This window comes from Diadema antillarum, unplaced genomic scaffold, assembly GCF_040938485.1.
Source record: "Diadema antillarum isolate AM-2024a unplaced genomic scaffold, OU_Dant_1.0 scf00000132, whole genome shotgun sequence".
In the NCBI taxonomy this organism is placed as follows: domain Eukaryota; kingdom Metazoa; phylum Echinodermata; class Echinoidea; order Diadematoida; family Diadematidae; genus Diadema; species Diadema antillarum.
The window spans coordinates 1,313,551-1,339,191 of record NW_027271021.1 but is presented as its reverse complement, the minus strand read 5'-3'; the positions used below and the strand labels follow the sequence as shown (position 1 = coordinate 1,339,191).

The 25,641-nt window shown below is 39.7% G+C and overlaps 1 protein-coding gene across 1 annotated transcript in view; it reads right to left on the bottom strand.

Annotated features, from left to right (window-relative positions):
* Positions 1-586: 586 nt before the first annotated feature.
* The window catches only part of LOC139720705 (BTB/POZ domain-containing protein KCTD20-like), a 28,139-nt gene continuing 3,084 nt past the window's right edge, over positions 587-25,641 (bottom strand). Inside the window, exons 2-10 of the mRNA XM_071632059.1 lie at positions 25,298-25,588; positions 14,851-15,215; positions 13,087-13,219; positions 6,697-6,799; positions 4,382-4,502; positions 3,724-3,821; positions 2,739-2,949; positions 1,725-1,778; positions 587-876 (exon numbers count right to left, since the gene is read on the bottom strand). Coding sequence (XP_071488160.1) covers positions 638-876; positions 1,725-1,778; positions 2,739-2,949; positions 3,724-3,821; positions 4,382-4,502; positions 6,697-6,799; positions 13,087-13,219; positions 14,851-15,215; positions 25,298-25,407 — 1,434 coding nt within the window. The 5' untranslated portion in view covers positions 25,408-25,588 and the 3' untranslated portion in view covers positions 587-637. The remainder of the gene's footprint in view (positions 877-1,724; positions 1,779-2,738; positions 2,950-3,723; positions 3,822-4,381; positions 4,503-6,696; positions 6,800-13,086; positions 13,220-14,850; positions 15,216-25,297; positions 25,589-25,641) is intronic.

The following is a 25,641-nucleotide window of genomic DNA, read 5'->3' as shown; positions in this document are numbered from 1 at the left end:
CAGATGCAAATGGCTGTTAGAAAATTCTGAAGGTTAGTCCACATCCGACAGAGAGGCTTTTAGTATGGTTAACAGCAACACGTTATTAAGGCTTCATCAAATGCGACCCCAAAAGTTACCAAAATTTGACTTGGACAGGTCTTCAGCATAGTCAGAATGCATATACAGAATGATTGATATTCCGAGGAGGAGATGAACCCGTGCCATGTCTCTTCCAGTTTCCGTGACTCATCTTTGTGGCGGGAAAACAACAGGAGAGAGGCATATCCATCGGGCAGCATCACTGGCCGGTGTAGGGGAATTCCCTCCTCAGCAAGAAGAACAAGTATCATTGAAGTCATTGCCAATCATTTTCCGGCAGCCACTTAAAAGATGTCGCGGATGCTCGCACAGCAGAGATTGGAGCCCTCTTTCTTAGAGTCACATTCCACCCTCATGGCTGTCTAAGTTTATGGTATCAGTAAACCCAAAAGAGAGCCAGCACCTTGGAAATATCACCATGGTGGACAAGTGAGATGCAGGCACAAATTTACCTACTATGAGTGTCCATATGAGGCAATTCTGTCATCCGCTGATGGAAGTACGTGCATGTTACCAGCGGTGACGATATCCCTCCCCGCACAGCCCCCAAAACATTTTACGCCTCTTGCTCGGGCTCTGGCTCCCCCATGTGATGCTGGAGCAGCATAGGCAGCCCCTCGGGCTGGGGGCCCATGAGGGCGATGTCGGGGTTGACGGGTGCCTCCGCACCCCCGGCCAGGGCCAGGTTCGGGATGGAGCGCGATCGCACGCACTGGAAGTCCACGTGTCGGCTCTTCTGTTCCTCTTTCTCCCACGACATCCGCAAGAAAGGCCTCTGGACATAATTGTAGATTACTGTGAAACAGACAAAAAAAAAAGGATATCTTGGTTTTAGGCAAGTGTGATATGATTAATCAATATTGCTTAAAGCCATCGGTTTCTTAAAACTACTTTCTATGAACTAGTGAATTTCTGCTCATGAAAGACAAAGTCCACAAGAGTTTACATGAGATTTGAACCACTTGAATTTACTTATACTGCCATCATTATCAAACCTTATACATAATCTGGATAACCTCTTTCAAAGCTCAAGTTTCTCTTCCTTTTCTTTTTTCCTTTTAAAAGAATTAATCCATGTTCATTTTGGGCTTTGTTGGCTTTTCTTTTTCCCCAAAGCTGTTCCAAGCAATCATTACCGGCAAAACGTGGTACCAAAAGAATGGTCAGCACTATAGCAGGGAATGGTCAGCACTATAGCCGGCAAGCTTGCCAGCTCTGGTGGGCTGGGTCGAGATACAATAACATATGGAAGATAACATCCCCTCATGTTTACTTACCAGGGTGAGGCACAGCAGTGGAGATAATGTCCTGTTACATACAATGTAGCACTAGTGCTACAGCCAGCCCGACAAATACAAGAACAAGACAATTTCCAGTCAAGTGTTCAGTGTTTGAACCAATGATCTTTAACTAACTTGCAAGCCTGTCAAGGAACAAAGGCAATGTAAGGTACACCTTGATTTTGACAAGTTCTGGTAAATGCACTTTATATAGAAATTGGGCAAATAAACATAAAGAACTCATAGATATCAAACTCCTCTTCTCTTTCTCTGCATCATTCAGTGGAAATACATGTATACATGTATTGATTTCTACTATCACTTCAATGTCTTGCATTCATGATTGAAATGATAAAAAAATACCTTCGGGTTTTCCGCCAGGTCTCTGCTTGATTTTCTCCATGTAAGTTGGATACCCTGCAGCAAAGGAACAACATGAACATGAAAATCAGTTGGGCTGCTGGATTATTACCTCCACCTAGAGGTTGTCTTTGCTGGCGTTTGTTTGAGTGTCTAGTTTTTGCTGTTGTTGTTTTTTTTTTTTTCTTTGTCAGTTGGCACTACTACTAGGATAAAAAAATAATAAGAACAGATTTCGATAAACTTTAAGGATAGGTTCAATGTGATGAAAGGAACAGCTGATCTAGATCTGGGATTGTTTTAAAGGATGAATGCAGTCATGCAGTGGCACTGGTGACCCTGGGGCCATGATGGAGATCTAAGCTCCCCTGGTGCTTCTAGGTGGTTGAAAGCTCTTATGAACCAATAGTCAGGATTATTTTTAAGGATGCGTGCTTTTAGTTGTTTATATGCTGTCATGAATAAAAGCACACTGTACATATGATACACTGAAAACAGAAGAGAATTCATCATGTAAAGTCAGGTGTGTACGATGATTCTCTAAGTAAAGGCATATGCCAAGCTCTAAATTTTTACAGTAATCACATTGCACATTCCCCCCCCCCCCTCCCACCCCCACCCCATGAAGACTTTGGTGAACTCAAAGTAGTGACCTTGAATATTCTATACATTCTAGTGTGGCCGTTATATATATATATAATAGCATATATACATTCTTTTACTTATTGGTAAACAGACACCATGTTTCTGAGAACTCAAAATTTTTCAAGCCTGCTGTCTTTTGTTTTTCCTACCAAGTATTTGTACTTCATCATACATTATCTCAATGATAACAATTACAATGATGATGATGACAATACTGATGGTGATGATGATGATAACAATAATATTAATAACAAGAATAATAACAATAATAATAATTGCTGCAGTTACTTGTTAATAATGATAATTTATCAATAATATCATTACTATTATCAACAACAAAAATAGTATTGATGAACAAGTCACCACATTTACCTTCTATTCCCAGTCGGATCTTCTTCAGACCCCTGTCCTTGAGCACCGACTTGGCGACGTCGCGGTTCTCGATGTACTTGAAGAAGCGGTAGAGGGAGGTGCTGTAGATGACCTGGAAGTTCTCCTCCCCCATGGCAGGCGGGTACTCGGGATCCCACTCCACCACGTCATCCTCCAGGAGGATCACGATGTGGCACTCCCGCTCCCCTTTCTGCGCATAAAACATAAATATGGCGATTGTCGGATGTCTTTCACAGCATTGTGCATTGACTGTGCTCTTCATTAAGTTGCGAACATCATTCCATATAAATAATAAAATGGCAAAAAGCGCAGGCAGTGGACACTGTAGTGGAGTGCAGAAATCCCATAACATTTTATTTGTTCATGCCTGCTGACATAAACATTTACATTAAATTTGATCCATCTCCACGACCCCCCCCCCCCAACTTCCTTACCCACCACGTGGCCTTGGAAGCAGTGTAATCCCCTTGTTTTCATGAGAGCAGTCTACGATGTATTAAATAACGTGTGACTAAATACAAAACCTATTACACATTTAAGTGTATCTATGCTCTTTGATTTTGTGAACAAACAACACTAAACAACAAAGCCAGGGTTAGGGAAGCAGCTTAAGAGTGTTGAAGCCAATATCACACATTTACAGACATTGAGGCTACAAAGTTTCTGCTCCCATTAACCCCCCGTTCCCTTCCTCCCCAATGCCACCCCTCCTATCCTCCCCCCCCCCCCCCCTCTCTCTCTCTGGTATATTAAACTTGTCTCACATCCGCTCCCCTCTGTGTGCTTAAACTGTCCCTTTTCTCTACAATCTCAATAAATCACACGGAGGAAAGCCACACTGCCTCAGGCTGTTTGAGCTGATTTGTCAACTTTGCTCCTACTCAATCCCATTCCCTCCTCGCCCCATCCCCCCCCCCCCCCACCCCATCTTCCAGACTGGCACATCCTGTCCCCTCCTACTTACCTGGGCACATCCCACCATCTGGGGGAGCAGCATGGACTCTAGATGCTTCTCGAACTCCTGCCGTGCCCCGTCGTTGGAGATTTCGTGTAACAGGCATCCTTTGTGGTGAGACAGAAAAAAGAAATAAGATTTATTTACACCCAAGACAGCTTTACATCCCCACTTCCATCTCCTTTCCTGAAGACTTGATGAAGCACACTCTCTTTTTTTATTTTGTTTTGTTTTGTTTTTGGTTTTTTTTTGGTGCAATTACATTTGAGAAATCATGTGGAATGTAAGTTTGTTGGGCAAGAGAGTTCTGGTGTACTAGTGTATGTGATATTGAATGTTGAGATATGTTTCTGTTTCAATTTCAGCTGCATCTTGTGATAATAGGTCTTCAGGTGTACTTGTAATGTGTTTTATGTGTATCTGTTGTAATATCCAATGTACAAAGAAATTCCATTCCAAATCATTTTCTTTCAGATATCTTTTCATCTATAAAGAGCATTCATTTTCTGAATTTATGATTGCTCCTCAAAAAAGTGAGAGAATCCTCAAAATGTTATATCTCAGACGAAGTCTAGTCTCTGGACCTGTTAATCGATACCAACATCGTACTCTCTCATAAAGTTCAAGCTTCCCCTTCCTCTCGTAAAGTCTACTGACTTGCACTCACTCAAGTTTTTGCACTTGATGGTCTGTTCCGTAAAGGGGATGAGAAGATAGTCGCAGGCCTCTCTCAAGTCCTGTATGGACACACTCGGGGGACAGCGGATGCAGCCAACTTTGTAGAATTCCTGGTGAGATGAAAAGTCAGTGAAATCAAAAGGCTTGCCACCAAACAAATCAGATATGTGGACATGACTGAGAAGAGCGATGGGGCTTCAGGCAACGGCACTGAGCCTGAGAGACGTGCCACCGGGCTCTGCACAGGAGCAAACAAGCGAGGGCAGCATCCGTCACTTGGCCCCTTCTAATACAGAAAACTCTGCGTAGGACATACATGATTAACTCATTTGACACACCAGCAATTTGTGGTTTTCAGGCAATTTGGTCGCAAGGCGCAAATATCCTTGACTCTATCAAGAGTTTGAAAGTAGACAGAACTTTTATGTGACGCAGGAGAAAAAGAAAAAGGAGTGAATTGCTGAGTTTAAAAAAGAGTTTGTTTTTTTTTTTCAGGGTGTGCTTTATTGTTATAGTTGAAATCAAACAGCAGGCTTTGTTTATGACATCATTTAGAGTCACTTGGTCTATTCGTGATTCTGACAGTGTAAAATAAGTCCTATGCTATGCAGAAAATTGGAATTCAATACAAATCCCCTCATTCAATGCAGTTAAACTAGAAATGTCGCTACGGCGACTGGTATGCCTCCGCCATAATGCATGGCTCTCCTAATAGGTTGGTAATACAATGTCTTGCCATTGTGCAATGACAGTTTCATATAATTGGCAAAATATCAAAATGACAGATTTGTCACAAATGTGCTGAATGTTCACTTTCCTTGAACTAGGTTTGATTGGATGAATGACTAAATTGTCAGAGTGCAGGTATTTGGGGATTTGAGGATTTTTACTTGACTTTTGACCCTTTTATAAGTTTATGCATCGAGTAATCTTCAACGTATAGAGGAAAGTGTTATTTCAGTATTGTAAATGGTAAAATACTAGTATTTAAACCTGGACTTTGACCTTTGACCTTAAAGTTCCAAAGAGAATCACTGTTAGGTAGAACATGCATAAATATGTAATTAGTTTCATTATGATACCTTGGGTTACTTTCAAGATATGGAGGTGAAATTGAGTACTTTCACTTGACCTTTGACCTTTCGGCAAGAAACTTCCTACAGAATATCTATTAGGTAATACATGTACATGTATATATCAAGTTTCAAGAAAAATCCTACAGGCATTACATTAATATGAGGGAAGTAGTGACATTTTGAGGAGTTAACCTTGACCTTTGACCCCCTGACCTTTGACCCATGACCCCAAAATTCCCTAGATAATCACTGCCAGTCAGTACATGCATATAATATTGTACTAAGTTCCACAAAGATACCTTGAACCATTTGCGAGATATGGAGAAAAACATGAAATTTCAACATTTTGACTTGACCTTTGACCCTTGACCTTTAACCCCATGACCCGAAACTCTCTCCGGAAAATCTTCATTTGGTAGTACATATATACACAAAGTTTCAAGAAATTACCTTCAGGCATTGCATGGATATGGGGGAAATAGTGAAATTTTAAGAAGTTGACTTTGACCTTTTGACCTTTGACCTAGAGCATGTGCACCTAAAAGTTGATAGGCACAACTTCACCCACTCATACACATACATGCCAAGTTTCATTGCGATACCTCAAACAGTTTTTTAGTTACGCTGTCCACAAAATTGATTACGGATGGAAGGACGGACGGACGGACAACCCGAAAGCATAATGCCTGCGGCACCACTTCGTGGCGGAGGCATAAAAATGGCATTGCATCCTTACTCTCATAAAAGGACTTTTTTTTTTTGCTCTCATATATTTCATAACTCAGTACTGGCTTATGAAATTAATAATTCATGGAGTCCCTAGGGAATTTTGTAGCAGTAATCATCATCCTTTCATCACTAAATTGGCAACTCTGAACATCAATGCACATTTGAAGTTGGAGAAGAACTGGTTAAAATACAAAAAAAAAAAAAAAGACCTGCTGAAAATTAAAAGGAGATTTACAAAAAGTGTCTTCTAAAGTTTGTTGCCCATTTCAGATTTAGAGTAAATTTAGAAATGAAGAGACTTTGGAACCTTCACTGCTGAAATAATTGCATACAAAGGGATTGAATGACAGGGCATCTATCTATTAAATAGAGTTAGGTACTCATTTCATATACGTGTACCATCAATGAACAGTTAATATCATAATGAAATGGCACAGCACCAAACTACAGCAAATTGTTCTCTGGCAACTGATGGGTAGATCGCAGACAAAGTACTCACCAATATGGAGGAGAATATTTCCGCTGAGATACCATGGGCCACTTCATACTCCCCTTTGTCGTTCGGCCTGGTCATTGTGTGATCTACTCCATTGCTAAACATTCTGTTGAGGACAAAGAGGGGAGATGGAAAATAAAATGTGGAGGCAATTATCCATAACATTGTGGAAAGCAGAAATCAAATTCTTGAGCACACTTTTTTTTGTGTGTGTGTGTTCTTCATGACTTATGCAGGATGCCAACCTTGTATACAGCGTTGCAGTCTTGATGGAAAATACAGCTGTAGTACTTGACCTTTCCTGCAATCGGCATGTATAGCAGGACATTTGGGGAAAAACAGTACTTTCTGTGAAACCTGTAGTATTTTTGGTCAATAAACAAACAAACAAACAAAACAGTACAAAATTCATGTAACTTGCCTTCCCCTTGTATGTTGCTACTGGATGTTGCAAACTGATAATCCCTTAAAGGCAAATTAATAAAAATGACTGGACCCACCCCCCCCCCTCCCCCCCCCCCCCAAAAAAAAAGAGGAAAAAGTATTTTAGTTTACAAAAGCACAAACAAAGTTGGAACTGTAGAAATAACAATATAAACAATGCTACGTATGAATATTTAACTGTTAATGGCTACTTCACAATGTTCAGTAAATTTTCATGAAAATGAGCAAGCTTGAATATCACACAGACAACCAGTTCGTATGCAATGTATACATATGTTTTCAAAACATTAATACACAGGACAAGTGTGCAGTGAACTTGTTCCTAGGGAGATGACACTCTGTAAATGCCAGAGTGGTTCTATTGCATGTTTGCCATTTTTCTGCCACCGGGTCAAGATACATGTACAAACTATTGTACATGACAAACTCATTTTGGTGGTTCTGCGTTTTGTTTTCTCGTTCTTCCATTGGTTCTCCACAGGATTACACAAGCACAAAATGTGCGTGATTCACACAAGTCAGCTAGGAATTGTCAAATTGGTTGATGCAGTCGGGGGAGGAACACAAAACAGAGCCGACATGAGGAAGAATTGTCGAGCAAGGACCACATACAAAAGGTGAGGGTTGTGGTACCGTTTCCTGCTCCACAAACCCATTTCCTCCACTGGGGGCTCCTTTCAGAAGGTTCAATACCTTCTCCAGTTTCCTCCTGCCCTACCTTTACCACAACGGGTCAGACCAAGACCTTAAATACCATACGGTTCTCAATGCAACAAAAATGCACAGCCATATACTCTATATCCCATAACTTTTCTGACTAACAAGAGCAATCTCACAAGCATTCTACAGTACAGAATGTTCTAAATCTACACTGTATCTGCAATATGCAAATATGGACATACAACGTAGTATGCACACTAGCATGATGTCTGTTGATAGGCAAAGCTACACTTCTTGGTGAACAGAAGAAAGCAGAATGAATAAATAGGGCATCGATCCAATAACACCTTTTGCGTACCTAAATGTAATCTATTTCATCATAAATCATAGCCCATCAAAGCATAACAGAGAAGGCAGTTATACTTTCTTGGTGAACAAGAGAAATGAGAATGCTTGAATACATGTACATTGTAAGGCATAGATCCTTTAATGCCCCCTGGCATAATCTATTTTACCATAAAAATCAGAGGCCAAGATGCCAAGAAACATATTTTTAAAAAGTGTACACTGACAAATCTTGAACGAAACTGGCACTTGCTCATGTCAAGCCATGTCAAGTGCACACAGGGATATGCACTATTTGAAAGAAGGTATACTAGGATGCATTTTGATCTAATTTGCCCCCTTTTCCAGGTACTTGTGAGTGTGCAAATACTTGGAACACATGACAAAAAAGGTAGGGGACAAGGGGAAGATCAAAAACAAAAGCAAATACATGGCTCGCAAAAATTTGTCAAAACAAGTGAATCACATTTGAGTCACACGTCTTGTTTATACTTGCTACCACCTTCATATGTCGAGACAAACACTTTCACGTCACATGCTTTCTTGCTCAATTGTTACAAATGCTTACGTTTTGATGGAAGTTGGCATGGGGGGAGAAAAGAGGGTTTACGCAGTTGCATGGTTTGTGGTGGGAGCGCGGGAGTGGTAATCTGTCACTACGGGGGTGGGGCACTGTTGTGCTTACAAGATTATCTTCTAACAGCATAATACCCTTGGAAAACAAACAGTCAAAATCATTCATGACACCACCATGTTACAAAGCCCACAGATGTCGAAACAAGGTTTGCTGTGTATAATCGGTGTCGAAACAAGGTTTGCTGTGCATAATCGGTGAAGAAAGCAACATTTGAGTAATGACTACCCAAGGGGGGAAGCTTACCCTGAACAAACATTACCTGACACTGAAAACATTCAAAGCTTTGTGGGTTAGTATATTTCTAACTAGAAATGTCGCTATGGCGACTGGTATGCCTCCGCCATAATGCATGATTCTCCTAATAGGTCTATAGTACATGTGGACAATGTGTAATTACATTTTCACAAAATTGGCAAAATATTAAAATGACATGTTTGTCACAAATGTATCGAATGTTCACCTTCCTTGACCTATGTTTAATTGGATGAATAGGAGAGCATGTATTTGGGAATTTAAGAACTTTAACTTCGACTTTGACCCTTTCATAAGTTTATCCACTTGAGTAATTTTCGAGGTATGGAGAAGAGGTGCAATTTCTGTATTGATCTTCAGTAAATTGTTATCATTTTCATCTGGCCTTTGATTCATGAGAGAATCACTGTCAGGCAGAACATACATAAATATATACTAAGTTTAAAGATAACTTGAGCCACTTCCGAGATATGGAGAAAGAAGTAAGTTCAGCACTTTCACTTGATCTTTGACCTTCCTGGCAAAAAAAAAAAAAAAAAATCTCAGAGAATCTCTGGTGGGTTACATGCATACATTTGTACATCAAGTTTTAAAAAAATAATCCTGCTGGCATTGCATAAACATAAGGAAAATAGTAAAATTTTGAAGTATTGTCCTTGAACTTTGACCCCTGACCTTTGACCCCATGAACCCCAAATTCTCTAGATAACCACTGCCAGTCAGTACATGCATACATACTTTGTTTCATAAAGATACCTTGAACAATTTCCAAGATACAGAGAAAAAAGTGAAATTTTAACATTTTACTTGACCTTTTGACCTTTGACCTTTTGACCTCATGACCCCAAACTTTCATCAGAGAATCTTAATTGGGTAATACATGTATACATTAAGTTTCCGGAAAATATCTTCTGGCATTGCATAGATATGTGGGAAAAAGTGAAATTTTAAGCTTTTGACCTTGACCTTGACCTTTGACCTTGAGCATGTGCACCCAAAAGTTGATAGGCACAACTTCACCATCTAATACACATACATGCAAAGTTTCATTAGGATACCTCAAAAGGTTTTGATAGTTACCCTGTCCACAAAATTCATTACGGACGGACGGAAGGACGGACAGACGGACGGACGGAAGGACGGACGGAAGGACGGACGGACGGACGGACGGACGGACAACCCGAAAACATAATGCCTCCGGCACCACTTCGTGGCAGAGGCATAAAAAAGGTGTTGGAAGACCTACATTGTACACGTACACGTAGCTCTCAAGCTCACACTGCAGTGACAGGATTATCACAAGATGCAGACAGCAAACTAAATTTGAAAGTTAAATCAAATTTTGATAATGATGGTGATAATAATAATGACTTTAATATTAAAAATATTTATAAAAATATGAATATAACAATTACTACTAATAATAACAATGTCAATAACAATTACATCAATAATGGTACCAAGGATCATGACATTACAAATTAATGAGAACCACGAGTCTGAACCATGAGTCTACATGACAAGTAATAGCTACAACAGCTGTTGGCTGTTTCTGTGGGAACACTGTTGTTTCATATGATGTCATTAAGCAAGCATCTCAAATGCATGACGTCTGGCCTCTGGCAGAGGTGATCCTTCTTTCAGTCATATAACATCTAAACTTTGGCCTCTTTGATTATGCGTTGTGGTATCCTAGAACACAACAAAGCAGAGCCACGACTGGTCTCTGCTCATAATAACTGCAGCTACACAAATAACTTAATAAACATTATGCCATGTTGCTTGGCGACTTCAGTATGAAATGCAGATGACAGTGTTTTCGGCATAATGGTCCAATTGCACAACACCTTGTACATGCCACAGTCACTGACTACAAGCAGATAGGTATGACTGCAACATCTCGCAAGCCTGAAAAGCTCTTGTAATACAACTGTACTCTGGCTGTTGCTATGATACGTGTATATGTGACTCTGCACCTCAAAACACACAAAAAGTCGCCAGACATGAATTTCCTGTTAAGACCATATTCTGAAAAAACAGACTTTAAGCTTTAAAATGATGTATAACTCAAATCAAATGGACTCTCCTAACCTATCTAAATATTGGAAAGAAAGCACAAACTCAGGAAAAGTGTGAACTGAGAAAAGAGGCTCTGAAGTACAGTGTCTATTCAAGCGCTTAATCTTTACCAAACCGTGCTGGCTGTGCGATGAATGGGACAAAAAACAGGAAGTAACCCATCAGAGTACCAACAAATGAAGGAATTATCAGATTAAACTGAAATTAAATATGCCTCATCAACACATTCTGTCCATAATTGATACCAACTTTCCAAGCAATAGCACTATCCTTTCAAAAGTTATCAGAGTTGAAAGTGAAGAATGTGGACAAGGTGTTTCAGAAATGAAAAAGGGATTCTAAAGACACACCTAATCACACTATTCTACCAAAAATGTTTGAGATAAACTGCTAAAAAAACACACTTTCCTGCCCGTTTTATGATACCACATTTTAGCATAATGTAAAAGAAGACCCGCTCTTTCAGAAAATATGAATAAGTCAAGTTCGGCTAGGTTGACCCATTTCACTTATTTTCAGTCCTCGCGCAGAATCAGTGTGTGCGACTTTATGTTCGTTTTGAGGTGCACGGTCACATATATCCATGCAAACAATAAATAGTCCTATCTCTCATTTTTTCATGTTATCAAGATATTTCATGCAAATTGCTAGTACGATTCCACTTTTAATACTAGATTGAGGTACATTGTACCCTTGCCTCCTCACACAGTCATTATGTGCCTGCCATTGTAAATGGGTGACCCTTGATTTACATTTTGATGGAGTTTATTGGTCTTGAACAGTGACCTTGAAGATTGACCTTTAACCCTTTTTGGACAAAGTACAAATTTCAAAATTTATATTTATTAAGTACATACAAATGTGTAGAATAACTTTGATATTGGATTTTCCTTGAGGAACCTGGAAGATATGACAGGGCGATGAGATAGCTCAGTCTGTAGCGTGTCTGCCTCATGATCCTAAGGACCCCGGTTCCATCCTCGGGTCCAACTGAGCAGTGTTGTGTGTAATCATACTGTCCCCTCTAGTAAGAGGCAAAACACTCTGTCCCTCGGATAGGACATAAAATGGAAGTCCCACGTGTGAGAGAGTCACAACTCATGCACGCAAAAGATCCCACTTCACTTTAATATTCATCGTGAAGAGCAGTGAAGTGGTCCCACCCTATACATCCAACTGGACCCCATGGAAGACCAGCTATTGCAGCTGAATATGGGCTATCTAGCCATCTTCTCTGATGGAAGTGAAACAACAACAACAACAACTGGAAATTTGACCTACCTTCCATTGACCGTACATTCATGTGTACTTCCAGTAACCTACAGTACCTCCTCTTTCACTTGTAGCTCCTTCAAATCTAATATTACCCTTGGACATTCCTAACCCTACCTCAAGTTACAATGTATGGCTGAAAAATGAGATTTTAAGTCCACTGCCTTTGACCCTGACCATTGACGTTTTTGTCAGAAAAAATATATCAGACAAAATGCTTCATGAAATGCCCCCGGGTTATACAGATGGCCAAATGGTACAATAACCAAAACAATAATTTATCTGACACCTACTTACAATTGTACCTTTAAATATCCTACAGGGTTTGAAAGGGGAGTCCAATACAAGTGACCTATTAAAGTGGAGTTTATATTTTATTGTTTGTACTTATTTCTTAGTGTTAACATGCACTGGGTTTGAGTCAAAAGGTCACATGTGAAAGGAGCCAAAAGATTTGACCCTGGCAATTCAAAGAATGCATGCTTTTTTTGTTCATATTACATTATGTTTATGACATTTTTCTTTTCTTTCCTGTTATTCTGCCAGTATCAATACTTTCTACAATGATGATGATGATGAAGATGAAGATGATGATGGATCTATTTCAGCTTAAAATAATGATAACCAAGAGGTTCTATAATGCACATGCACACACAATGATGAACAGATACATGTATGACCTTTTGGAGCTTCGCAGTTCTTACCTTCCTAACATGGTGTTGGGATGAGCAGTGAAGTTGGATGGGTCCACCACAAATCTTGTGTTCTCCACAATTAAGGTAACCCTGTCTGGAAGTTTGCAAGAGCCCGTTGAGCAGTTTTGGTTCCTGGCAGGACCTGAATATCAAGGAGACATATCAATCAGCATCACGACAGTTTTATTGTGAGGAGGTTGTCATCCTTTGCGAATCAATCAAATAATTCAAATTGATGTACATTGTGACACATGAATTAAACCTCAATGTACAACAAAAGCATAATACAAACTGTACTTCACTTCAAATTCAGCAGACTAAAAGAATGTATGAAGTCTCAACTGAGTTATGGAAAAACAGGAAATATTATCAAACTGAAGAAAATTCACACCTCAACCTTTGCCCCTCTGCTTAATACTCTCTTACTTTGCAGAATTATCTAATTGAACAGAGTCAATGAAATATTACTCAAGTTCCTGTCTGAAGTGTGGACAATTTTCACGTTCACTTATCGTGTCTACAATTATGGAAGGTAATTCAATGCAGATGATGAGGTTCTTCTCCATATCATACAACACTATTCAGTATAGACACAATTGGCTTTGAATGCAATAAAAATAAAAAATGGCAGACTACATTTAACTCATTCTCAAAGGGACAATGTAATATGCTTGTACTGTATCTTACAGGTCTTGTTTACCTTTGGGAACAGTGATTTTAAAAAAATGTCAAGATATGACATTTAATGCATACACGTGTAGGTCTGTTGTACCACAAAACTTCCTATCATATAAAATTTTTGCGATAAAGCCTAAAATATAAGGAGATACCTATATTTTTCTCAATAAACCGAAACTGTAGATGGTTTAGTCGGGAAACATTTCTATTGTAACTATTGTTCACATTTTGTATATATCTAACAATACTTGCATGTACATATGCAGGGCTCGACACTAACTTTATTTTTCGGTGGCCCAATGGGGCCACCAAAATCATCAACTTCAAATTTTTGGTGGCCCGAGAGAAAAATTTGGTGGCCTGAAAAAAAAAAAAATTGGTAAAAGTCCAGTTTTTTTTTGATAAGTCGTACACTCACTGCATGCATTTATGCATTTCCGGCGCAAAAAGTTACGAATTTATAGACACACTTTTCAAAAAATTTTGGTGGCCCGAGGTGGGCCACCAAATTTGCCCTTTTCTGAAATTTGGTGGCCCGACTTTCATTTTTGGTGGCCCCGGGCCACCGGGCCACCGTTAGTGTCGAGCCCTGACATATGTAACATCGATTTTACCGATTCAAATTCTTACAGTGGTTGTTTCTATCCCTAACTCACATTTCAGTACTATTTTAAAGCACTACGGCTGGGTTTTTGTTTTATCTGCAAATGGTAAATTATGTCTTTAAATCATCCTACAAACTAAAAACCTTGCAATTAGTATCGGTAGCTACAAAGAAAGTCATCAGACTTTTAATGCTATATGCCACTGCTGCTCCTGTGACACTCATTGTATGATAACAGAACACCTTTTGGTTAAGGCCAAATTGTTTGTAAATTCAAATGAATAAAGAGTTTAATAGCTGTCCACAATATAAGTTTTAAAGTTTTTGTCCTTCAATCTGGCAATCATCATGACAAGTTTATACTAATAAATCTATCAAGTTTTCTATGATTTCAAACAATCTGATTTCCATCCAGCAAACTACTGGATCTTATCAGTTAACTCATCAAATTCTATGTGAGTAGCCCCTCGAAAAGGTGCCCTGAAAATTACCATGATGGTCAGCAGCTGCCCGGTAATTCCGGGGATTCGCACAGTTGCTCATGGTGGTGATGGTGATGGACGCAGAGGCAACGTTGGTCGAGACCTTCTTGGTCTCGTTGGCAGCCGAGGACGTGATGGTTGGGGCGGCCGTTGGGGCCGCAGTCATCGCCGGTTGGGGGTCTGGAGTGGGGGCCCTCCTGGAAGAGTTTGAAGGCGTTTTGAGGCACGAGTGGGTGGGCGAGTTATCCCGACTGCCGCGGCCGTCACCTCGAGCGTCCCCCTCAGTGGGGTCCCGTGGGCCGGCAGGAGAGTGGCGGGATTCGATGCTTGCAGCCAACGGCGATGTCGAGTGGCCTACTTGTGGGTAGGAGCTCCTAATATCACATAAACATGACAAGAAAATTCATTTCATCAGCATTGACACTAATCAAATTGAAAAAAAAAAAAATGTTGTCGCTGCATTTGAAGGGATTGGATTTTAACTTGATTTATATGGGTTACATGGTCACTGAGGAAGATTTTTTTTCTTTTTTTTCAAGCTGCCAAATGCTTCCTAGCATTCAAATACGGGAACAATGATTTTATCAAATGTCCCTCCAACCACTGATCTCTACAGCATTGGTGCATTCACACTGTACAAACTATTGAAGCTGCTGCACCGCCATATTACCATGCACACTCTCATGAGGGCATATGCAGGGCTCCACACTAACTTTTATTTTTGATGGCCCAAAGGCAAACATCCGACCTTTTTTGGTGGCCCGATCAGACCACCAAATTCTTCACTTCTGAAATTTTGGTGGCCCGACGTGCATTTTTGGTGGCCCCGGGCCACCGGGTCACCGTTAGTGTCGAGCCCTGGCATACACTGTATGCATTTTCCAACAGAGACTGTCACCAGAAACATGTGATATTATGAGCTCTGTAGACAAGTGTATGTCAATGAGTGTGGTAAGATGGCAGCAAAGTGGCTTCAAATGACTGGCAAATACAATGTATGTGATATATCCAGACATTCCCTGTAGACATCAGTGCCTAAAATACACAAGGTAATGAAGATGGCACAGACAAAAACACTGGATACCACATGATTGAGAGTCTGTGGTTGTATCCACTGAGACCAAGCAGCATACAGGTTTGATGTGGTGTACAGTTATACTGATGAAGCAGAGACGACAAAATGACACCATTTAGATGATGCTTGCAGTGGCATTGAAAAGGCAGGTGTACAAATGGTACCAATGCAGCATCATACATAAAATATCATTGAGAAGTATTAGTAAGTCATGGGATGAGCAGACGTAAATAGATGTCCGCCAGACACAGAATGGCTGGTGTTACAGTCATAAGAGTGTGTTTGTGTACAACGTGTGTGTCTGTGTGTCTGTGTATAAGTGTGCATACATTTGTGTGTGTGTGTGCATCTTAGAAACTATAAGTCACCGATTACGGTATTCATGGCATTACAGTCATGAATTTGCAATGTGCACAATGTAGACAGAGGGTAGTACATGTCTCCTTTAATGTTACTTACAGCTGTACTTTGCATTATGGTGTTACATTGTTCACACTGCAATATTACTGTACATTTTTAATGATGTTCAGCTGGTCAACAACAGCACCACACACACTCCCAAAAAATATTAATCAGTTGACCTACACGTAAAGTATTACACTGAATTACGACTTTGACATGAATCAGCAAACAGCACGGAGAAACAGCGCTATGCGTTACTGTACCACAGAATGCAATTAATTCAGCTGACACACAAACCTGTCACCATACAAGAGCCCCACATTTGTCAGACAACCTGTGTACTGATGAGCAAGCTGTGTTTAGAGTTTAACACTGACACAGGTAATATGTATCCAGGTGGGGATACAGTACCGACAACAGCCCTGATTTCTTGTACTCATTATGGTAAAGTGCTATTGTACATGCTCAAATGATACTCATAATCCAAAAAGCAGAATTTTAGCAATCACACCTGAGCAGTAAAAAAAGCCAAATACATTGTACAGGCTCACATTCCAGCAGCTATTGTGGTGATCAGAAATACACACAGAATACAATGTATCTACCTTCCATCCTGTATAACTTTATGAAGTCCACCATATGCAATTACAGTACCTGCTGGGGCCTACAACATCAACTTACAAATCAAGTTAGGATTGTGAAAACACGATTATCAGCACCTGCATTCTGGCAACCTGGGCAACATAAACATGCCGACAGTGGAGTAACTACGGGTATTCACCATCTCCCATGGACTCACGGACAAAAATAATTGTATTACCATGACTGCCATATACATGCGTTTGGTATGTCAGGCCGAGCGAGCAAAAGCGGCAGTGCCCATGGCATATGACCGAGTGTTCAATACACATAAGGGGAGCACTGTCGCATAGTGGATACAACTCCTGACTTTCAATCAGAGGACCAAAGTTCGAATCCCGTCCTGTCCTTACGTCCCTGGACAAGATATTTTTACCCACCTGACTGTCCCTCTTGACCACAGTGTATACAACATTGTAGGCACCTGCCAATGCTAGGGTTATAACAATGGCAGGGGCCTCTGATCGAACAATGGCAACACTGCAGAAGCTGCCCTGGATAAAGAAAAACACCATATTATCATTGTTGTTGTTGTTGTTGTTGTCAGTGTCGTTGTTGTTGGCACTATTAGATAGATTTGAAATCTGTCGGAGATTGAAAGGCTCTGCTTTGCAACATACATGTATTTCCAGCACAGATTCATTCTCTGTTCATTCATCCTACACATTCCCCAAAGTGTTACATAATAGAAACAAAGCAATGTTTTGCACATTAGACAAATGTAAACAAACAAACCAACCACAAGGGGTTTGAAAATAATCGCAGCTGTTTCAAATTCATAAAAGTGTAATTCTATGAAACAGCATACATACAAAGGGTTATCACTAGAAGAAATTGAATTTCTGCCCATTTCTATCTTGCCTCTGCTGATACTAGACACTAAAAGGCCATCTTTTTTTTTTCTTTCTTTTTTTGAAGTCCTAACTCTTCACCTATTAAATCATCCGATAAAGCACCTAATTTTTGAAGTGAATGTCTACGCTACATTGTAGGTATCAAGGAAAGTTTTATCTAGAGTCAGCATTTTAAATCATGCTTGTTACTTTCCCCTTTTCAGTTTGAAGGCTATTTCAATCATGGGCCTTCTCACTTCAGGCAGAAGCAACCATCAGCCAAATGAATGAGTGAGAAGAATGCTTATTATCCAAATATGAAGGCAGTCTAAATGTTTAAAGATTATCCAAGAAAATCAATCATTAGTTGCACATATTCTGCAAAACTGTTGCTTCTGATGAAAAACAAAAACAAAAAACAAAACAAAACACACAATATCTCAAAACTGTACAAAAGAAAACAAAAGTAACAAGAAAAGCATTTGAAGAACCCAGACCTCTGCCACAGAGCAGCTCATTTCCACCCATATTGCAATTTCGACTCCAAAAATACACACACACAAAAATAATACTATGATGATCCAGATGGTGATCCAGATATCTGTCATCATCTAGTTATCTGTTCCTTGTGTCATTAATTAACTTTTTCCTGAAAATTTCATTGAAATCTGTTTGTAACTGTTTGACTTATTATTTTGCAAACAAACAAACCAATACCCCCCAAAAAAAATTACCTTCATAGCGAAGGTACACGTACGATGTGTACATTATAAACAAACAAAATGCCTTCATTCCTACACAAGTTCATTCATGCATGAGTCTCTCTCAGTCTTATAAAGCCCATGAATGTTTTGGCACATTGCACAACCACACTCTCTGCAAACAATGACTTGCAAATGAAGACTGTGTTGCACAAAGTTATCTCATATAACTGCTAGACTTTGGAATCATTAGAATGTTTAAGGCATAATTGAAATTGCCCACGTTTAAAGCTTTGATCTGGTACAATACAGCTGTACTACTCTCATGCGTCTCTGCCCCCTTATCCTCTTTTTGAACTCTGAGCACACAACTGATATCAAAGTGAACTCTTCGTCAGTGTATCGCTGGCAATTTCAACATGACTGGGAAGATTTTCTGAGCACTTGACGTATCATAGTTACAATTCCATTTGTTGTCATCCATTACATACATGTATTGTAACTGAGCATTTAAAACCAATCATAGAGCCCCTCAACATTCTTCAATGCGATCTTAATTCTCACTCTGCTGACAATCATAACTGCCCTTTATTAAATTATAATAGACAAGTTACAAATTCTGTACTTTGATGGAAAGTGTAATTCTATGTAGAAATTAGGTGTACCTTAAGTTGTACAATGTATGTACAGCTCAACCAGATACAAATATACATCCGTACATGAAGGAAAAAGATATTAAACTGTCATACAAGTAAAGCAGTATGTACAATGTAGTACATGTATGTGTGCTTGTTGCTTCTTTGATAGTTTGATACATTCCTACTTCTAATGTCAATGAACTTATAATGCAATCTTACGATTCTGTACCCTAAACAATCTGAGAACTCAGCAGCGCTCCACCAATTGCATTTAAGGTAAAGTACATATCAATGCAAATCATGCAGGGTACAGCAGTTCTCAAGCATTTTCCCTTTTTGCGCTCTGATTTTGAATGATTTGCATTATCATTCAGTGCAGCAGTCTCAAATCCTGAATCTACAAAGCGCATCATACTTCAGATGAAACAAACTGATGCACAATTGTTTGACAAATGGTGAAGGCGTGCACATGCAAATTTAATTTGACAGGCCATGGACTACAGATGAAATGGCTAGGCTGAGGCTCTACCGACCTATTACACTAGATGTGCAAAAAGCATACCAGTGCAAGAGGCTGCTTTAGTAGCTATTGTATTTAATTAATCTACTCTTTACCCCCAGCTGCAAGCCTAGTCAGAAGCTTTTGTTCATCTGTTGCTAAAAAAAGTCTGCAATACGGTGTACATAGAATCGATTATGAATGCTATACATGATGTAATTGTAGTTTATTATCATTCAATACAATTTGTATGTCACGCATGCCTACAAATGTATCAAAGGCACGTTATAAATCAGGTTGGCACGATCAACCTTTCTTTAATAACCCACTGCTTTGACGGAACCTAGTACAGACCATGGATATTTTAGCAGTTCAATGCAAATGGGCAAAAGGCATTCAATGGAAAATGAAGAGATGCATTATCGTGTTGTACCGGTACAAGTGTACTTATAGTTCTAAGTTCAATGCACATAAAACTCTGCATTATACAATATTCAGAATTATTCCCCACTTGGTCTTAAACCACAAACATGTGCTTGATAACATTTAGATCTAGAATTCAGCATGGATTAATTTAATACAGTGTAATTTTACTTGGCTCCAATTCTGATGTGATATTTAAAATGAATTTTACCACCCCCTCCCAAAAAAAAAAACCCCAACAACAACAACACCCACACACAACTGGTATTAAAACCGGACGGCATTCAAGTGTCTATAGTTGTACATGCACGTGTTTGTAACTCTACTCCTTTCTTTAAAAAGCTGTGACACACATGTACTGTACAGCAATACTTTCAACAGAGACCAGAAAATACATCATGATAATGATATCAAAATATGAAAAGTGGAAAGCGGACATTATCACCGTATGGAAATTTTCTGGCATTTCTTGTGATGTGCATTCAGTGTGAAAATACAAGCAAGCAAAAATTTTTGCTTCCTATTTGTCATACTAGTTCAGTTTTCGATTCCCCGGATTAAAAAAAAACCCCACAAAATTCACTTTACCTGGCCGAGCGTTAATACATGAGGGCCTACTGCAAATGTGCAGTTACATAACATTCGTACATAAACTATACAGACAATATTCCAGGTTAACTTTAAATGTCTAAACATGAATCTCTAGCCCTTTCTACTGCATGATTGATACAAAGTTTGATGCATGTCATTTATGAAAAATGCAGAATGCTTGCATGGTTAGTTAAGCAGTAGGCATGTACATGTATCCTGATTCTGGAAGCCTTTTAACCCGCTGAGGAAGAGTCCCGAGTATACTCGGGCAGGTGTCTATGGGAAATGTACGTTGCAGCAAAATCAAACCGTCCTCAATGGGTTAAAGGGGATGGCTACAATGTAGTAACTGATCAGTGGGAATCAGTGGGAATGCTGGGGGATGATTATTCCAATCCTTGTGGGATTCATTTAAGAGTACATTATATATAAAAAATACAATTTTTTGTATCTATTGTGTGAAAATTATTTGCTTCAGAATGGTCTCATATTCAAGTAATGTGCAGTTTAATCGCCCCGTCACTGTACAGGCATGCTAACCTGGAAACATTAAACTGCACATTACTTGAATATGAGACCATTCTGAAGCAAATAATTTTCAAACAACAATAGATACATAATGTACTCTTTAAATGAATCCCACAAGGATTGGAACAATCATCCCCCAGCATTCCCACTGATTCCCACTGATCAGTTACTAGCTATCCCCTTTAAAGTAGTCAACAAATATGAAGAAAAACATGAAAGAAGAGCACTAGTTGCCTTGACTGAGCTTGTTAGCAACATCCGGATCTATGAAGTTTGACAGAACTCAGTCATCACACGACCACAAAAAAAGAAGAAGAGGTAATTAATGAAATGATCAATAACATCACCCTGCATGCTGAAGTCACTTACATTCTGCTGCCAATGATATAGCCACTTTGCCCGACCAAGTACAGAATATTGAGCCACCAAATGGGCAAAAGAAGTCTTGTTTCCTCCTAAAGCCAGTGAATGAGGAACAATTCGTCAACACGACCTACACCTGAGCACTCCCTGTGTCTGCCAAAACGGCTGTGATCACGCGCTTGCCATCTGAACTGAATAACAACCTTTTTACTGAGAAGATTAGGAAGTCGACGCACAAGGGAACGTGCTCAGGAAATGCGGTGGATCGGGAGCAGGGGGGCAAGACAGCTGCGACATGCGTGCAGAGGAGGGAGAAAACTTGAGGGGGGGCGCGCTGGATCGAGGAGGGATCTACAGGGGACTTCATACTGAGGCGCCCTCAGTATGGACGGAAATCTGATCAGATGTAAATTGTTCCAATCTAGGGGCTGAAACACAAACAGACACATTACACATGACCCCACTATGCTCGACATTCACTTACCAGGCCTTTGCACATGTATGTACCAGTGTACAGTTAACCGTAGTCCTCACAGAAGCAATGTTGCATACAAGTACTAGAACATGTACCAGAGGTGAAAGTTCTCCACACACACACACACACACACAAAGCACACAAAGCACACAGAAGTGCTGTCAGGAAGTGTATGTAATGAATACTAATTGCCCCTACCATTCTCATTCTAATGTGGGTAAAATCCACCTGTCTCCATGGACTAATTATTTAATCTCCCATCTGCCCATGGCTAAGCAATAGAATATCTATGGGGGATTAAGAATCTTTTTTTTTTTTTCTGCAGACAATTTGTGAACAGTCTTTTTCCTCTTCCTTTGTCTGTAACTGTCTGTCTGTCACATCTGTCACAAACTTGTTCTTCTCTCTCTGTCTCTTTAGGCGTTTTCACATCAGCCCGATGTTTCGAAATAGCGTGCTATTTTCTGACTTGGGAAATTAACCCGATCAAGAAATAGCGCACTATTTGATAATGTGAATACAAATTAGCGCGCTAATTTTATCGCTCTGATCGCGAAAATTTCTAGAGTCCAACTCGGGAAATTTCTGAAATAGCGGGATAATTTATGAACTAGCGCGCTATTTGATAATGTGAAATCGCCTCAAGAAATTAGCGCGATGCATCCCATCATGCCTAGCGTGTGTGACCCGCTAAAGCATGTGCTCTACTGGCATACCCGACACTGTTTGCGAATGCTCAGCTGTCGAATTAGCTCGAAAAAATTTTGGGCTTCTTCTCTTCGGGATGATGTGAATAGGAAATGAAATAGCGCGCTAATTTGCGATTGCGAAAAATATCTCGAGCTTGGATTTCTATCGCGCTGATGTGAAAACGCCTCATCTCATCAAACCCCATCTGGTCAGACAATGGTCAGACCCACTTTATAATCTGAACAAAAATAGTCTGTGATACAGCAGAGTGCAATGTTTTATCAAAGGGAATAAACATATTAGCTGCATTCACACTGGCAATAGATCGCGAAGTTTAAGATTGCAAAGTCTTTGTGATCTTTTGTCGTCTGTTCACACTGGCAGCCAAACTTCTTGATCTTTGGATCGAGAAGTTGATGTCACCAGTGCATGTGCACAAGAAAGAAGAAGAGGATGCCATCTGAAAGCTGGTGACTGTGATGTAGCAATAAACTCCGATTCATCACGTTGACGGTGCGCTACAGAGGCAAAGCCCGCAAACAGGTGGTGGACTGGTCATGTGCAACTTTGCAAGGTTTCAGTTTCTATCGTTCACACCGGCAAAAGATCAAGTTTGGCTGGGGTGGGGGAAATATCCCTAGCAAGAGTGGGAAGTTTCACAAGAAGTTTTGCAGGAAGTTTGCCATCACACTGGAAAAACTTTGAGATCTTTAGGATCGCATACACCCATGTATGAAAACCTCATAAAATACGCAGCTTGAACCCCCAAGTTCATTGACCCTACATCGTACCTGTCAAAATATCGAAAATCCTTCAAAAAATCCAAAAAATTTCCAGATCACTACCAAAATTTAATCATCTGTTCCTTGTGTCATTTTCAACCTTTCCTGAAAGTTTCATTCCAATCCTTTTACAAATTTTTGAGTTATTTTGTGCACAGACAAACAAACAAATAGTAATGAAAACATAACCTCCTCCCTTGGCGGAGGTAATCAATCAAAAACAATGATTAGTCATGTTTTAGGAACTGAAAATACATTAGCTACTGGTATTTTACAACTGACCTTATTAACTTCTGCATAAAACCCCCCAAAAAACAAAAACAAACAAAGATCAAATTGCATCTCCAAAGACAAGCATGAAGAATAAACATCTACAAACACACACATTACACTGCTTACCAAACACCAAACACCAAACATAATTCTTTCTTACTAATTTAATACCAAGGTTATACAGTGGTGAAGAACCTAACATTGTGCCATTTTAGGGAAGGCACACACACTATGTCTCTAGATTCTATAATCTAAACAACTTTCGGCAGTGCTACAACCATGTGTACAATTGTACAATCATGCTATCACTTGAAAAGTCTTGGCATACACTTTTCCCCTCTCCTCTGCTTGTTTTTCAGGCATTTAAATGTACTTACTCCTTTGATTTCTATTTCAACATTGTGCCATACAAAGTTGTTTGCATCTTCATTGTATATATGTTGTATCATAAGTTTTTTGTTATGTGTGTGTTCCGAGTGTGCATGTGTGTGTGTGCCTGTCTGTGTACACACGTATGTAGAAGTACACAGCTTCATTTCTGATACAGCTTCATGTGCGATTTTTTTTAAAGGCTTTAAACAAAAGAAAATGTGTCATGATCACACAGAATTCACACATTAAGCCGCAAGAAGTGTAACGTCCAGCCTTACAAAAAGTACCCTTAACACCAGAAACTTAAAATATTTAACCCATTGAGGACGGGCCGATTTTGCTACAACACGCATTTCCTATAGACACTAGCCTGAGTATACGTGTACTCGGGACTCGTCCTCTACGGGTTAAAATGGCATTTTACATACATCTGTAATGTTCATTTTGAGGTGGAAAATATATAATATCTAAACACTAGTGTCTTTTTCCCTGTATTCGTGTCCAGGGGGGAAAAAAATAAATTCAGAAATACAAACAACTTTTGCATCACAAAGAATGGTCCATCAAGCAGAAATTTCGTCTTCCATGTTCTCTTCTTACATACAACCCTCGAGATTATCAATGTTAGGACACAAGGAGGTTGTTAGTACCTTCAAGTTCTTTGTTGATCTTTATCCATTGCCCAATGGAAGGGTTGGTTTTGTTTACAGGGATGGTACAGCATTGGTGGAGATGAGAATTGGGCTTTTAACTTTTTGCGAGATACCAAGAAAACACTATGATATACCGGTAGTACAGAACATATCATTTTAAGAGGAATTCAAAGTTTATTTGATGAAAATCGGGTTTGGAATGACTGAAACATCCAAAAACAAAGTAAAACAAAGCGATCATAATAAAGTGTGGGTCCCACACTTTATTAGAATCGCTCTTTTTTGGATAGATATACTCAGTCATTTCAAAACCAATTTTCATAAAATAAACATTGAATTCCTCATAGAATTGCATGCTCTTTCATATTTCATAAGAGGTTTCTCAGTATCTCACCAAAAAATGTTAGAAACCTGAAATCAGGTCTCAACCAAAACTATACGATCCCTTTAAAGTGTAAGGGAACTTCAAAATCTCAATAGTGGGTTCATTTCTGGTTATGTTCAGTACATTGTACTTGCCTCCGGCCTGGATGCCACGGAATGTTCCTCCAACTACCATCAGATGTGTCGAGCCGCCCACCCTCACTGGACGTGCCACACCGGTGGTCTGTGGGATAGCCTTCTGCCATGCAAGTCGGACGTCGGTCTTCAGACAGAGCGTGGGGAAAAGACCTAGCGGGTGAACACCTTCGGAGCAGAGCACTCCACGCCCTCCTCAGACTTCTGGCTTCTTCAGTTTTTTTTTTTCTTCTCAGATTCCTTTTGAAATCCTCACCCCTTGCGAAGATGCACTAATCTACCCAAAGGTCTCTGTGCAAGAAACAAAATATTTGAAAAGAAAGTGATCATTAAATGAAAGAAAG